Source organism: Leptosomus discolor, chromosome 5, assembly GCF_034619465.1.
Source record: "Leptosomus discolor isolate bLepDis1 chromosome 5, bLepDis1.hap2, whole genome shotgun sequence".
Taxonomy (NCBI): Eukaryota; Metazoa; Chordata; class Aves; order Leptosomiformes; family Leptosomidae; genus Leptosomus; species Leptosomus discolor.
The window spans coordinates 69,240,795-69,257,019 of NC_141395.1; the positions used below are offsets into that span (position 1 = coordinate 69,240,795).

The window sequence follows — 16,225 nt, forward strand, 5'->3', positions numbered from 1 at the left end:
GAGAACCCAGGGTTCTCTGCTGCACATTGGGAGCCATTCACGGCTCCCATCCAGCGCTGGGCCCATGCGTATTACAAAATCCTCCAGTCACTACAGCTGAGAGGCTTGTGGGCGTCGGTTGCACAAATCAGAAGTTTTTGCTTTGGCAGAATTTTAAAGAAGTGGATGTTATTGTTATACCTTGTTGGTGGTCCTCCTTTAGTGCAAGCTCTGCATGGGGAAATACACTCTGCAAGGCTTTTAAAATTCTCGCCAGTGTGTTTTCAAGCAGAGGCTTTGAAACAGGTGATAGCGCTCGCCCAGGTGAAGCCACAGCCCTCTGTGAAGCTGGAACAGTCTTCTGCATAGCCGTGACAAAATCCTTTGCTGTTATGTTAATAGAAGCGAGATCTAACTGCAGTTTCACGCTACTGGTGTAGATCTGAGGGTAGCGGCGGCGCAAAGCACAGAGGGCAGCTTCAGCACATAAGGATTTAATATCAGCACCACAGTATCCTAGTAAACAAAACAAGAATCAAATGGTATGTCAGTCTGAGCCAAGACAGAAGTCAAGCCAAGGTTTCTAAAGTGCAACACTGAAAGACTTTGTATGCAGCCAAAAAGTAACAGCTTAAGAGGGAATTTAAAGAGTTACTGCACTGCAGAGGAGTTTTGTTACAGGGCTTGCAGCCTGTTATCCTGCACTTATGAAGCAGCCTCCTAATCCACACTTTGTTCCTGAGGAAGATGCCCAAAACCCATTCAATGTTCTGAGAGACAAAAAGAAAAGTAAAAGAAAAGAAGCATCTCACTTTGTTGGCTCCCAAGGCGTGCCAGCTGCCTCACTCTGCAGCACGGCACAAGAGCTCGGGTACTGCCTGGTACAGGCTCAGGTTCCTTAGGACTCAGTCACGTGCAGTAACTCACTTTGGTTCAGACTTACCCACACATTTTTCAGCCAGCTCTTCAAGAAATGTGTCCAATGGCTTAGGGGTCCAGTCTCGTGTGTGAATCTTGAAAATCTCTTTTCTAGCCTGTAAATAAAACAGTTCCATTTTCGTTTTCTCTTAAGAAAACCCAAACACAACACAGAATCCCCAAAACTCTCACATTAGTACAAATACTTTTCTGATCTGCTAAACTTTTAACTATTTTAAAGTTCAGTTAATATCCTCTCTGCTTTTTCAAGCAGGAAATTTAATAACTCTCAACTTGTTACATTAAACTCCTTCTGGGAGCCTGCAGTGAAATAAAAGGCATCTGTAGCTTCCCTAACAAGTAAGCTTCCACAAGTAGGAGACCTAATGGTCCTGAGCAAAAAATCGTAGTAAAAAAAAAAACAAAAAAAACTTATCCACAAACAGAGATTTTTCATCACAGAAAATTCTCTCAAATTTAGCAAAATTTCATGGTGACAGTCTCACAAGTTCATCAAATTTGCTTTTCTGCCAGTTCATTCATCTGTAGCTAATTCATACATTCATTCTTTCTAAACATTTCACTTACTAGCAGCATCCCATTTCCTTGTCTGGTCACAGTCAAACCAAAACTAATTATAGAACTAACTACTTGTTGAAATCACCTTAATCACATATATTCAGTACCAGATCTGCCCTCCACAATGCAACACAGTCTCTCCAGATATCCCCCTTTTGTCCAAGCTGCACAATACTGTACTCTCAACTTCCACTGCTCTGTGACACTGCATTGGTACGTGGTTTTGTTATAAAGATGGGCTTTGCCCCATTAGCGTTAAGGCTGAGTTTAAGTTCCGACCTCTTTATTTGGCAAGCCGAAGAGGAACTCTCGATCAAAGCGTCCAGGTCTTCGTAAAGCAGGATCTATAGAATCCAGTCTGTTGGTGGCTCCAATTACCACAATCTCTCCTCTGCTGTCTAAGCCATCCATAAGTGCCAGAAGTGTTGATACAATAGAGCTAACAGAAAAACACAGTTTTCATTCACTAGGTTAGTAAATTTTGTTACACTCTACACGACCTTCTCCAATGATCACTCAAAAAGGACAAGCTTTGACTTGATGAGATACTGATGAGTGAAAGATTCATTTTAAGACAAAAAAATGAATAAGGTAGCACAGGCCTTGTGCTGATATCAAGCTTAGTGAATTGTTTTCAATTACTGTTTAAAAATCACCTGAAATGCAGTAGCATTGAATTACTCGTTTGCAGGAGAAATGAATGTGTCACATAAAGTTAAACAGGTTTTGGTCTTCTTTTCACAAAGGCCATGCAGCTTCTATGTAGATACAAAAAATGTACTACCTATGAATTTGGTCTTGTTTACTGGACCGCACAGGAGCAAGACCATCTATCTCATCAAAGAAAATAATCGAAGGTCGCATCTGGTAAGCCTGGAACGAAAACACAGGAATACTGACAGAAGTAAACCAGCACTATTTTAAAGAGAAATTGCAAAAAAAAACGTTATGGTTGGAAAGTCACTGGAACTAGATTTTTCAGACTAGCATCAGGGATATCTACTGATTCAGCTAATGGAGAAGTGGCACGAGTAACAGAAGACAGCAGTCTACGTCAGCCTACTGAGACTAGGTGGCAGGGAACAAATCATACCAGTACATGCAGAGCCAGGACTTAAGTCCATTACAGGTTCTGGAAGCAAGCTTCCATTATGAATTCAAAGGGCCCTGCTTTCAGCCTGCATCTGTTTCCCTCTGATCTAAAGTCACGATCTCTTGCGTCTTTTGTGGCTGTTTGGGTTTTTGGTTTTTTTGTTTTGAGGCAGGGGGTGCGGGTTTGCTTTGCGAAGTTTTCTCTTTTGTTTCATTCATCTTTCCCAACACATCTCGAGATTTCAAGCCCCTCAAGAACCCACTGAAAAAGGAGACACTGACAATCCCATTTCAGTGGAAAGAACTGAAAAAACATGAAATGGAGCGAGCTCTTCTCCAAAATATTGACCCACAGAAAATTACAGTTACAGCTCGGACAGAACACAGGGCACATCTCAACCTTACCTGATCAAATAATAAACGAAGCTGTCGTTCAGATTCCCCCACCCATTTACTCAGGCAGTCGGCACCTTTTCTCATAAAAAAGGCTATTCTCCTGTCACCTTGGCTGCATTCATTAGCAAGTGCACGAGCAACCAGTGTCTTTCCAGTCCCTGGTGGACCGTAGAACAGACAGCCTCTGCAATTGAAACAGAAAATGAAAAAAATTCACATAAACGAAAAAAAATCATGGCAAAGTATCTATTACAACCCCCATCCCTAAAGCATACAACACTTCTCTCCTAAACCAAACACTTCATCTAGAAGACAGCAGGAACAGCTGAAGGGTGCAAAAAGTCAAGACAGACAGAGGTTTTGTGTTCCTACACAATTCAACAAGGCAGCAAATAAAATGAAGAAAGAGGATAACCCAGATGTACCAAGCCTTGAGAAAAGATCGTAGCGTCCCAGGAGGACACTTCCAAAACTGCTGACACATTAACAGGGGTGGTTACAGCACAGTGGAGTCAAACAAGAACAAACTCCAGTGCAGAATCTGAGACTGGGCTGACACTTAACGAATCAGCAGTTCATTTCTTAATGATACACTGGATATTCGTTCCTGTGTTCACAAAAGGCAAGATTTGATAGTGAAGCGCTTCATTCTCCCTTAAAAAACTTTAAGTTACTGGATTTGGATAAACAAGAAGTGAGTCTAAAGCTGGGAGGGTATTCTGCATTTCCAGATAAATACAGCCTTCACCTAGGAAGGCCAATACGCTGCTGTTTCAAAAAGAATTTCAGTTGATAAAGAAGCAAAACACCGATTTTTATCATTATTTGGAATACTCCTGAAGTTACTGAACGCGAATAATTTAAAGTAATATTTCTCTAATAATTTCATTTCATAACGCAAAACTAATTTCTCTGTGTAAGAAGTGGACAGATTCTTACTTTAGCCCAAGCACAACAAACACTGCAATGTTCTAGTTCCAAGTCATATCAACTGCAAAATCGATACTTGAGCTCTTGAAAAAAAAAAAAAAAACAAGAGTCGGTGGGAGAGACAACTGGACTTGCAAGAAACAAATTCCAGTTGACTCCCACTAGATAATTCCTTCCTGCTTGTAAACTGATGAAGTTGACTTGGACATACAACCCAAAACATAACCACCCCAACCCCGCCTTTTAAAGGCAAGATACTTTTAAAGTATATGCTTACCGCACAGTAACTCTTTGAACTTACACATGTTCTGGATTCTATCAAGTTTTAAGAAATTACTTTTTACTACTGCTAAAAAAGCCCACCAACGCTGCTGAAAATTTTGAAGCATGGAAACATATGTGATACCTCAGTTGAATATTCTCCTGAAAAGAGGTGAATTAGAATTCATAGTTTCAAACAATGTCTGTTACCTGGGAGGTTGAATTTTGAATCTCTCAAAGACTTCTGGGTAAAGCAATGGAAAAACGACCATCTCTTTTAAAGCTGAAATGTGGTCGGAAAGACCACCCACGCCATCAAATCGCACCTACAGATAAATTCAACAGAACACAGTTTATATGTTAAAGCAAGCTGCAACCTCGATAAGGTTCCATCAGAAATTACATGTCAGCACAAAAGAAATATTCTGGGCAACTTTCAGTTGGCTTGAAAGAAAACTGTAAACCAAGGCCGTTGTAGATGGGATTTCTGAAAGCTTTCATAAGCATCATAAATATGGAAACATCTCACTGACACAATGACCTAAAAATACTTACTGAACAATCTATCTGCATTGGATCGACATCAGCCAGACTTGCTCCAATTTTCATTCGATCCTTGTGAATTCCCTTTAACTCATCTTTCCGAAAGTTTAGCGGAAGACACCTGATTGGACTTAAGGAGAAAGAGAAAGATGCTTTCTAACGGAAGGTGCAGCTAGAAGATTTTTGCTTTTGTAATGACAGCAAGCGAATGCAGAAGACATTATAAATGAGCATCAACTTCCTAAATAGTAACATCTTCGTCAAATTGTTTTACCTTTAATGCCCATGAGTAAATAAAACAGTCACTACAGAAACTAAACTGAGTTAATTGTTGGAACAGCTCTTAGAACTTACCAATATCCACGACAGTCAAGGCCGCACACATATGAATGCAAGCTTAGAACAAGTTATTCCGTAGGTGGAGACTGTGAACTGACCTTGATTTGTGTGATGAAAGAACCCCCCAAAACCTACTGACATAACCCAAAGATTTTTTGCTTCTACATTCAAAAAGTTACAGCCCAAGGGGATACTTATTTCCGCGTGGATTAACATTGCATAGGCTGCCAACCACTGCTGGTTCTTTCTGAGGACTTTGGCATGCGTGTGCCAGAAGACACCCATGTCTGAAAGACGTCGGGCTGAAAACGTGTTAGATTGTTATTAAAATAGTTTTTCTAGAGCACTTGTTAGTACTAAAACCTCTGTCATTTCCTCTGTTCAGAACAATTTCTGTTACGGTGCTTTTCTTTCTGAATGAACTACCGTAAAGCACAGCAGCAGTAGAATTTTACATTAAAAAATTACGTGAAAGTGTTCGCCCCCCCATTCCCACCTAGAAATCAAATTGCTTATTAAAAATCAATTCCAAAAGTCCAGTTTTAGAGAGTCCAGTTACAGGTGTCACTACAAACGGATATGATTAAATATTGCCTCAACTTAGGAAGTGTACAAGATGAGGAGGAGAACACTTCATGGGTAGGCAAACTCCTCCCAAGTAGATTCTTCCCTCCCCTATTCTCCCATTTCATTCACCTTCTTAAATCTCTGCTGTGGCTGTGCTTCCTGGGCCTCTCAAAATGCTCTTCATCATCAGAGGAGGACGAGGATGTGGAATCGCTGTTATGGACTGCATGTCTCTGTCTGCAAACATTGAAACAAACAAGTAAAACCATTAAAGTACACACTAAATAATATCAGAATTTAAGTGAATTCCATCTCAAAATTTACTTTGAGATCTATTATGTTTCCAGATCATTGTATTCCTTATGAATCAGATTTCCAAGTACATTACATGATTTTCCTCGTGACAGTAAAATTTAACTTTTCTCAGGAAGGTAAAATGTTGAACTATTTTGCAAAGAAATTTCATAAACAAATTACTCATTTTGTCCAATCTCTCTCTCTCACACACACACGGTCAAGTTTCAGTTAGCATTAGTATCCACTCTGTGAAACATAAATCTTTTTAACTTATTTAAAAATTTGGCTTCAAAAACCCTTCCTTCCCTAAGTGTCTGCTTCAAGGTTGCTAAACAAAGTGCTCATATTGAGCAAGAGACGGTATTCTCCATGCTGTAACCACTTACAGGAGCCAAAATTCTGCTGTCATTACTATTGCAATTTAGAATTCATAATTTATAATTTATCACTGCAATTAGCATTTTTCTTGTTTAAGGATACAGAAACATTAACTGATTCCAAAGAGAAACCAGAATCAGTATTTGAGTGATTAAAAAAAAAAATCCATTAAAAGTTCCATACAGGCTCTCCCTCTAACTAAATGATTTCCAGTTTTAAGAAAATCATTTTTATCCTTCAAGATTAAATAGTGTAAAATTTTCAGAGAGAGATTCTGGCATCAATTCCAGAATAAAAGAGTATCAGTTACACAGTCTCAGTCCCAACCTCCATCATCACCTTATCAGTGACCACAAATACTGCATTTTTAAAACAATCTGATAAAAATTTAATAAAAAATGTAGCCTCCCCCCCCGCTATTTGTTTTCTTTACACCTTCAGACTACCACAGCGATATTCATACTATTAATTTGTAACTACCACCAGTCCAAACCCCCTTGAAAGCATTATTCAGCAATGTGACTGACAGCTCTATTGATAAATAAAAACTATCGCTAACCGTACACCAACCTGTTCGCTCTTTTGCAGCAAGAGCCTTGAGACTGAGCACTTCTAAATGAGTATCTCTGTGGGACAGGTGAAGACCGGCCCGAAAAATAGATCTTACGTGGTCTTGGTTCTGTCGAAAGCAAAGAATTTAGAATAATGTTACGAACAAGTTTAAGAGAAAGCAGGATAGCGAAAGAGGCAGAATATGCGATGTGTTTCACCCATCTCTGATTTCAGGGGATGTTCCAAGTGATTTGGGGGCGGCTTTTTATTTTAAAACAGTGCACAGCAGAAGTGAAAACACACATACCTGCTCTTTAAGCAGAACTGAAAACCACAAAGGTAAGATTATGGAGTCTGTTTAATTACTTTTCTTTCAAGGATACAGAGGTCTCTTTTTTTTTTTTTTTTACCGAAAACCAACAATAAGTATGCCAAATGGTAAAGAAATACAAGGTGCACAGGATACATGTATCTAATCAAATTCACTTGCAGAACGCAGGGAAGAAATTTAAACAGAAGTTGAGTGTGTGTATGCATTTTTATTTAAAAAAATTTCTCACTTATGTCCAAGAAAATGGCTCTGAAGAGAAACTGTGCGTATCACCTACTTGCCAATGGAGCTTGATAGCGCTCAACAGCCTTCCTCTGTCGAAAGTCGTAACGCTTTCGAGTGTCTTCACCATCATCATCTTTCTCTTCACTTTCTTCTGATAAAACTCCTGCACATTGACATAACTGTTTAAGTACAGTTGCAAATGATACTAAATTCAACATGCCCTACACAGGTGCCTATAGGTTTTACTAGTACCATCACGTTAATGACACAATAGATCTGACAACCTGCAAAACCTTGAGACCAACTTATGCAAGACACATTCCAGGAATTAGAAAACACAGACGAGCACACATATAGATACTGTTCTGCCTTCGGTGAAGATGCTGGGTGACTTCTCATCAGTCTTAGCAACAATTCTGTCATCCTGCTTAGCCAAGATGAAGCTCTTCTAAAAACCACTAAGAATGTCAAATGCCTACAGTTTATGCCACTAGCTTCTGTAAAATAACTTGAAGATTCTTCATGAGAGATGGTATGAATGCAAAACACCGAGTATAATTATCTAGTAGGTTCTTAATAATACCCTCTCACATTAATAGCTGGACACCAGGTGAGGAATGTACATGCTCTGTTCACCCGCCTGCTCACTAAAATTAAGTAAATTTTATTCCTCAGAAAGCACTACTTTTTTTTCTTCCCCCCAAAAGGTCGCAGTGCTTTCTGAATGCAAGGTAAGTTACACAAGAGACATAGACAGCACATGGAAAACTGAAAAATGGCACCACTACCATCCCTAGTCCTTGGTACAACACCACTCTTGGGCCAAAGGCATTCATTTCTCTGCTTTTCTGCTCCTCTAGTCCTTCCCTTTGCTCCACTCATCTTCTTTACACCAACACTGACACATTATAAAAGAACATTTTAGGGTTTTCCTAACTTAAAATTCCAGAGTTTTCACTTTGATCACAAATGAACTGCCCCATGCTCTTATTTCCCATTTGACCTACGATTTTTAATTACTTTCTACAAGTCTCTCCTGCCCAAGACCCTGAGATCCGCGCACTTGAACCAAGCCATACTATTCCTCCCTCTCGACTGCCCATGCCTTGTATTAAAGCTGCTCTTACTAAAACCTTGAGCTGATATTCTCCTAACTGCATGTTCAACTGATGAGTCAGCTGTCCTTCTCCCTTACCAGTCAAATGCCCTTGGCACACTTGGTCGTGTTTCTCTTCGTTAATGCCTTGCCCTACCTTGGTGTCTTCAGGGCAGCCTCTCGCTGGCCTCCTCCAAGCGTTCTCTCACTGCTCTACAGGGAGGTCTGATCACCGAGGTGTGCACCTGGGAGCCACAGCCTAGGCCTGAACTAAGAACAGGCCTAACAACAAGCCACAGACTGTTCTCTGGCCTGTTCATGAGTAGGAACAAGATCCCCCCAGTGCTCATTAACACCTGCACATCTAGCTTGAACTTTTTTGTAGCTCTCCATTGCCAGTGGTCAAGTCTCACACAGACTGTGTAACATGAACGAGATACTGCCCTCCCTGGGTACTGCATAAATCATCTCTTCTTCCAGTTCTGATGGTCAGACAGGTGATCAGGCACAGGGCCATCAGTTGAGCGTACTGACCAGCAAACTGTTTACAGGTCACTAGCCCTTTTTATCCCCTTTCCCCTCCATTTTCCCACTCCTGTTCCTCTCAAAATCACCTAAAGACCTCCCCCTTGTCCCACCTTTGGGACAAAACCATGAAAACTGTCATGCTCCTGCTGTAGCGAGGTCACTCTTTCTCATTCTGAGTAGTACCATCCATTTCTTTGTATTCCTGCCTGTCCACAGCCATCTGTTGCCTTTTCTCTTGTAAGCATTTTGGAAAAGTAGATTTTTTTTCCTCTGAATACCTGTTCTGAGCTCACTACACTAGAGCCCTAGAGCCCATGACTCTAGCCTGTAATGTCAATAGCAATACAGATTATTTTAATAGATGAAAAATACCCAGTATTCAGCTCATCTCAATTGTCTAAGGCAAGGCTTTTGGCTAGAGCATAGTAAAGAAAATTTAAAACAGAACTAATCTACAATGTCACCTTGATTATCAGCTATTTCTTCGTCAGCTCTTTGGATTTCTTTCTTTCCTCGGGAGTACATATTAAGGTTTTCCTAATTCAAAGAAACAAGAAAGATCAGTCACAAATATGCAGGAAACCTGACACGGGCATATTTGGTGCCTATAGAGTAACATTATCAAGGCACTCCATATACACAAAAGATTCAATTACGATACAGAAGGAGAGAATAGGAACATCATTCCGGCCCCCAGGATTAGTAACAAGAATTTCTGCTCTAAAATAGGGTTTAGTACATGTGACAGTTAAATACTCATGCAGGTACAAAACTGAGTGTATCAGTTAATTGCAGGTTGTATGTCATTTTAACACAAGTTCCTCTAGGGACAGAGGAACTACTTAAGCTCACAGGCAAGGCTGGCAGAAGAACAAACACAGATAAAGCAGACATCAATGAATCCAGTTTTTAGTAAGATGTGAAGTGAAAACCCAAGCCCTGAAACAGCTGTTTGTAAAGAGCATCCATTCAAAAATCGTAAGACAGTTCAGAGAGCGTAGTACATGTATTTCAGCATATCACTGCTATTTCATGTCTCCTGAAGAAGGTATTTCCTCCCTGCTTAGAGGGTATCTGTAGCATGACCATAACAGTAGGATGTTAAATTATAATTAGAAAGCAAAACCAAACATTATTTTAGACTACTCTATTCTCTGGAAGAAGTTATTTCAGCTACGTTAAAATTACAACTAAATAATTTCCCTCTGTGAAATATACCACTTATAAAAAAATAGTAAAATAAATCAGTATCTACTTCTGCATCGTGGAACACCCCAAGGTCTTCCATCATTTGCCTTCTACGCATCTTCTTCATGTCGTCCATTTTTTGCAAGACTGCTTCTGCAGTGCTGAGATAAAGAGTTGACATATAAAAGCAAAGATAGACAAGTGCAAAAAACCCCATTTAAAACAGTACACAATCAGTATGACATTTTAATATAGTACACACAAAACAGTCTTTGACACTTAGCCAAGTTTTTGAACACTACTTTAGAATTAGGCCCAATGTTTGCTTTTTTATAGAGATATTTAAACACAACCATTTGAGGATTTGCAAACATGCTGTTTGCAGGTTTATTTTCCCCTCTTGCTGAACACAGTGAAAAAAAAATCTGTTTTAGTGGGAAAGAAAGAATTCTAAAGATCGTAGTAAGATAACAGAAAGAAATTATGTCAGTTTTTAATAACACTTCAGTTGCCCTGCATGATAACATGATGTCATTTTTAGTTCACAGCCTTCCTCAGACAACAGGCTGGTTATTATTCTTTTGACTGTAATTTAAGTTTTGTGTTGATTTTCCATGACTATATATGCTGGAAAAAAACATCCCAGTGCTGTTAACGTTTCACAAACCTTTCAGAAAACAATGTCAATTTGGGCTTCGCAAAGAGAATTCAACCACAGACAGATAGGCAGAAGCACTAGGACTACTTCACTTTATCTGTACCCAACTTTCCTCAGTCTCTTAACCAAGTGCTACAGAAATATTTTTAGCGTGGAAGAAAAGTTACTTAAAAATTAAGGCGCTTCTGATGCTAAGAAAACTGACTTAGAGGGCAAGTTAAATCTACCGACAGTCACCAAGTACAGTGATTGCTTTGGTTCACAAGACCCCACATAACCCCCCCCAGCCTATCCATAAAAGGTGCTGTAGTATGAAGATCTCTCTGCAGCTGTCAATCCCAAACCAAAGACACCCTTGGCCAGTTTCAGCATTGCCCGTGCACAAACTCTTTACACATGAAGCACCTTCCAAATCAATCCTCCTGCACACACTCTCAGGCCTGGGAGTCTTAACCAGCCACAAGCACCTGCTTCCAGAAAACTCAGGTTCAACATCTCGGCTGCGAAGCACAAAGGCCCACGCCTCACATAAACCAAGAGTCAAAACAACCACAGGACATACTGGTGCAGGCAGAGGAAGAGAAGGACACCCCACCTGATCAACAGCAATGGAGTGTTAGGAGGGGTTGCTAGGACACTCTGAAAGTTCCGAGCCGTGCAGCCCTGGTGGAACTCTATTATGACACAACCCTGTAGGCCAGCCGCCACCACAAGGTTGTATCATCCATGTAGGGAGGTCTCAGCTAAATGAATTCATTTAGCTCTTGCTGCCAGGAATACAACACCTTTTTCTGTTGTCAAAAGGAGGAGAAAGTCCCTAGGCTCATTTTAGTAGCCTTGCAAGATAATGAAAAAAACACCTACTTGGTTATAAGTTTATCAAACAAAACAGATTGATTTGTCGTGGTGTAATGACTTTGTCGAAGTCTGCAGCTTCGGCGGACCTCCAAATCCCCATTTTCTTCATGGACTTGCTCTGTAGCTCTTGCACCAGCTCTGGTCTTCAGTGTTCTGGTGACTAAAATGCATTAATACAGAAAATATTTTAAGACAGAAAATAGGTTATTCACTTTATTTTACCATTGCTCTAGTAAATTTAAAAAAATCTCCAGTGGACTGTTTTCTTCTTTAAATACTGAATTAGAAGTTACTGTCGCAACCACAGCATTCAACTTAAATTCCTTCTGTTTAAACTACCTACTTAAAAGCATGACTTGTATAGAAACTTTTAAATAGACTGGAAAGCCCATCTGATGAGAACAAACACACAACTTTTGTTCCATGCAGGAGGCAAATGTATTCCAGTTACTTCTTTCTGGAAAAGTGAAGGCAACAAATTCCTCTCTCAAAGGTGTTTTTACTCCATTCACAAAAAATTGTATCTTAACAGTTTTTTTAAAAATTTGTTTTTGTGGGAAGTGTCAAGTTCTTAAAATGCATGTTTTTAGTATGCTGTTTAAGCACGCATCCCTTTGCTGCACCGTGACACAAAAGCTCTAGAAGATATGAAATGCCTCAAGATAAACTATCAAATACGAAATAACTCAAACGCTTGCTTGCTTTACAATAAAACTGCCCAGTATTTACCTCCCAGCATCCCTTGCCACAGGTCCATTACTTGCACTATCACTAAAACAGTTAAGAGACGTCAGTCAGAAAGCAGCAGGTACATCAACGTGGCAGTATAAACACAGCGATGCTTTGATCTCATCATCACCAACTATAAAACTACGTTTGAGCTCATTAAATAACAATTTACAGCGCACGGTTAGCACTTGAATTACTACGTACAAAGGGCATTTCAGGCTCCTTCCCATGTTCAGCCTGTGGCCGGCAGGACACTGCCTGGAGCCAACAAATTTTCCCAGCTGCCAGCAAGCGGCCTCATGGCACCAACCAAGCCTGTGTACTCAGCACGGCAGTTCAGTTGCAAGGTAAATCACTGGACTTCAGTGACACCTTCCCCACGTCAGTGGGTTTGGGCGTCTCATGGCCACATTACTTATTAACTCACATATATTATGATACTACAATAATCCCTCCCATCTGCAAGAATGATTTTCGATCACTTTGTGCCCTGCAGACTCCAGAAAATCCCTGTCACCCATGAAGAAGAAACCTGAGCTAAGGAACAGGTTCTCTAGTGCCCAACAGCAGGCTGGAATTCACACTGCGTTCTCCCCAAGAAATTAAAAGCATATCCTCCTATATGCACCTACCTCTTTCCATAAAACTCATAGGAAACTCACTGTCTTTCAGATATTTGTTCTCACAGCTTCAGCTGATTTTGGCTGATGAGCTCAGAAGTTTTTCGGGGCAAGTGAAATAGAGTGACCAAACACAATCCTTCTCAGAAACCAGGCTAAAAAGGAATCCTAAGGAATTACCAGGACTCACCTTCTTTATAGTCTTCTTTTTTTTTGTCTGATTTTGGCTTTGCCAATTGCCTACATTAAGAAAGAGGAAAGGCAAAAAGAATTATTGTATTAGAATTAGTGTACAGAAGTATCATATCATAGATTCAAGACTGGGGAACTTCACCAAGTTTACAATCCAGTGCTCCACGTCATGCAAAGCCAAGCCCGTGTATCACAAGGAGGAGTCAGATCCCAACTCTGCTGCATACCATATGCACACAGTTCTTTAAGGAGAGACATTTCCTAACCTGCTAATCTTTAAGTCTCAGTAAGGCAAATAATATCTCAGTAACCAAAGTGGAGGAGAGATCTCAAAGGAGTTGTGAAAAGATGCACTGTTTTTATACAAGCAGAAGACTTCTACTAAGAAGAGGGATTCTAGTTCTAAAATACTGGCACTGACATTAACAGAATCATATTCTCCTGCAGGTTTTTAGCTGTAGATTTATCATGATGTGACTCACGGTGCATGCTTTCTCTTTTCATTCTATAAATTGAACAGAGATTGAACAGCGCAAAATACAATACCTCGTAAAGTGCCTTTGATTGACTTTTTCACTTAGTATTTCCATGCTTTTGTCAAAGCTAGAGTCCGAACAGGGTGGCATGTTTTTTCTATTTGATCTTAAACAGTGTCCATTGAAACATTCAATTTTGCCAGAGGAAAATTCCTAGGAAAAGAAGGAAATAAGAACACATTTATCTGAACCACATATGTTGAGCTAAGAAGGAAATTCTGTCTCATTTCAGCAAGTTCATTCTGTAACTCTCCTGACTCAATGGTGGTGCAACTAATAGCAGGTAAGCCTTGAACCACTTCTGCACCAAGAAGTAGCTCTCAGGAAAAAAACAGCTTTCAGAGCTAAAGCTCCCCTCTGCCATGCTTTTCTGGTGGACACCTTGAGCTTAACATCCTTTGAAAAAATTATTGCAGCAAAGCCTTTCAGATAAACTTCGCATTTCATGAAAAAAGCCAAGCCCTTTTATTTCAAAATTGGTTCAGAGGAGCTGTCAAGCTTGACCTTGCACGTCCTGGGATTAAAATCTAATTCGGAGACTTTTTATCCTATCTCTGTTCCATTCATAACTGCACGCAGAGGAACATTAAAAGATTTTCTTCAGAAGGACAGCATTTATCCATGGGAAACCAAAGGGAACGGAAGATACACTTTTTTAGGGCCGTTGATCTTGTTCGCATTGGTATTTCTGCAAGGAGGACAAGTAATATTCACCTTTACTACGTAAGCAAAGCTGTGATGACCACGAGACGGGGCTTGTTCAGTTTACAACCCAAAGCTTCTTTAACAGTACGTCAAGCTACATCTCAGACTGAAAAGGGCAGGAAACAGACCAGATCCTTCTACTTCTTCACACTAACTTTACCGAGAGGTACTTTTGTTAGCAGCCGATGGAGATGATGACAGAAGCTTGACGAAGGTCGCTGCAGGAGGGCAATGATGGATGCGCAAGACCCTCGCAGGGCCACACAGGGAGAGCTGCGGTCACCCGCTGCTCAAAGGTCAGCCCTGAGCAGCAGAGCTGGGCAATCCTGTACCTGTCCAATGATCTTCTCTGCAGACAACCTGGAACGAGCCCTCCCCTATGTTCACCTGACAACTTCTCCTGATAGGACAGGCCTTTTGATGAGGATGATTTCAACCACCTCTCCTTCACTCCCTTCCTGCTGTTCTCCAGGCTGGTGGAGCGAGGCCTCACGAGGTGCTTCCCGTAGCTGGCTTTTGAATCGGGGCATCTGAGATTAAACCCCTAAAGACGTTTTCTGTTTCTTGGAACCAGCATAGATGGATGTAACAAGACCTAAAGCTTAATGAGAGGCAGTCTGGTCTCTCAGAGTCACCTTTTAACACTTTTCTTCTCAAAGGTTTAAGAAAGAAATTGTAACAGAAAGCCTTTCAACTGATTTTTAATTTGTCAGAGCCCTAGGTTTATTTGAAGAAGGCAGGTTTTTATGCATGCTCACACACAGAAGTATATAAAGACTTAAACCAGTACTTTCAGCATTCGTCACGGAGACATCTAGGAAAAAAAACAAACCTAGACCAAGAAATAATGTTGTTCCCTCACCTGCAAACGTGCTCATAGCATTCCTACAGCTGGTATGACTACAGCTTATATGTCGTCCCACAAAATCTATAGGCATGCCTGAGAACTACCTATAACGTTAAGTGCCACAATTAAAGGCTAATCTGCACAAACAAAAGGCAGCAGGGATGCACTGGTGGGCAGAGGCACCCCGGTAACACAGCACTGGGGGAGCAGCCCTGCTCCTCCTCAGGCCATCAGTCAGCCCAAGGCCTGGCTCCAGGGTGACAGACCCCCAGAGGTGTGGGCAGGAGAGGCCTCGGGGGTCGCCTAAAAGAGCCAGCAAGGGCCTCTGCCTGGAAGAGGACTCACGGTGGGACGCCAATCTGAATGACAGTCTGTCCTGGCTTCTTGTATCTTTAACGCTTTCTGTCTGGGCCCTGGGGCACAGAGGTCTGAGAAGTGCCAGGGAGGGGAGAAGGGGCCACACCTCCTCACCGCCTGCGCCATCACCAACAGGCCCCAAGCCAGCGCAGCTGGAGTTTTGGGAACCAGATACAGCAGAACCTGGAGGGTCTGGGCCAAGCGCTGGGCTGGGGGCAGCTACTAGCGAGGCCCCAGGTCTGGGCCAGGGACACATCTGTGCCTGTACATGCAGCAGCTGGGAGACCAGGCCATGCGGGGTCAGTTACCGGTTTGACCGAGCGCCTAAGGACAGTTACAGAGGGACAGACATGGTACATGCGTGTGTGTGAGCGCACCCATGGGGTCTGAACACGAGCAGCTGGAGCAGGGCTCTGCGTCTCTGGGGCTTAGGCAGCCGGCTGCCAGCCCCTGGCGAGACCCAGGCACCTGCAGAGACAAAATAATACAGGGATCCATATCACCTCTCTGCATCTCTGGGGGAA

The 16,225-nt window shown here is 41.4% G+C and overlaps 1 protein-coding gene across 1 annotated transcript in view; it reads right to left on the reverse strand.

Moving 5' to 3' along the window:
- The window catches only part of ATAD2 (ATPase family AAA domain containing 2), a 36,387-nt gene that overhangs the window by 16,742 nt on the left and 3,420 nt on the right, over window positions 1-16,225 (reverse strand). Inside the window, exons 2-16 of the mRNA XM_086466218.1 lie at window positions 13,803-13,945; window positions 13,255-13,304; window positions 11,722-11,875; window positions 10,267-10,360; window positions 9,476-9,548; window positions 7,440-7,550; window positions 6,850-6,958; window positions 5,734-5,841; window positions 4,711-4,819; window positions 4,366-4,481; window positions 2,974-3,148; window positions 2,261-2,349; window positions 1,756-1,915; window positions 923-1,013; window positions 181-495 (exon numbers count right to left, since the gene is read on the reverse strand). Coding sequence (XP_086322344.1) covers window positions 181-495; window positions 923-1,013; window positions 1,756-1,915; window positions 2,261-2,349; window positions 2,974-3,148; window positions 4,366-4,481; window positions 4,711-4,819; window positions 5,734-5,841; window positions 6,850-6,958; window positions 7,440-7,550; window positions 9,476-9,548; window positions 10,267-10,360; window positions 11,722-11,875; window positions 13,255-13,304; window positions 13,803-13,945 — 1,897 coding nt within the window. The remainder of the gene's footprint in view (window positions 1-180; window positions 496-922; window positions 1,014-1,755; window positions 1,916-2,260; window positions 2,350-2,973; window positions 3,149-4,365; window positions 4,482-4,710; window positions 4,820-5,733; window positions 5,842-6,849; window positions 6,959-7,439; window positions 7,551-9,475; window positions 9,549-10,266; window positions 10,361-11,721; window positions 11,876-13,254; window positions 13,305-13,802; window positions 13,946-16,225) is intronic.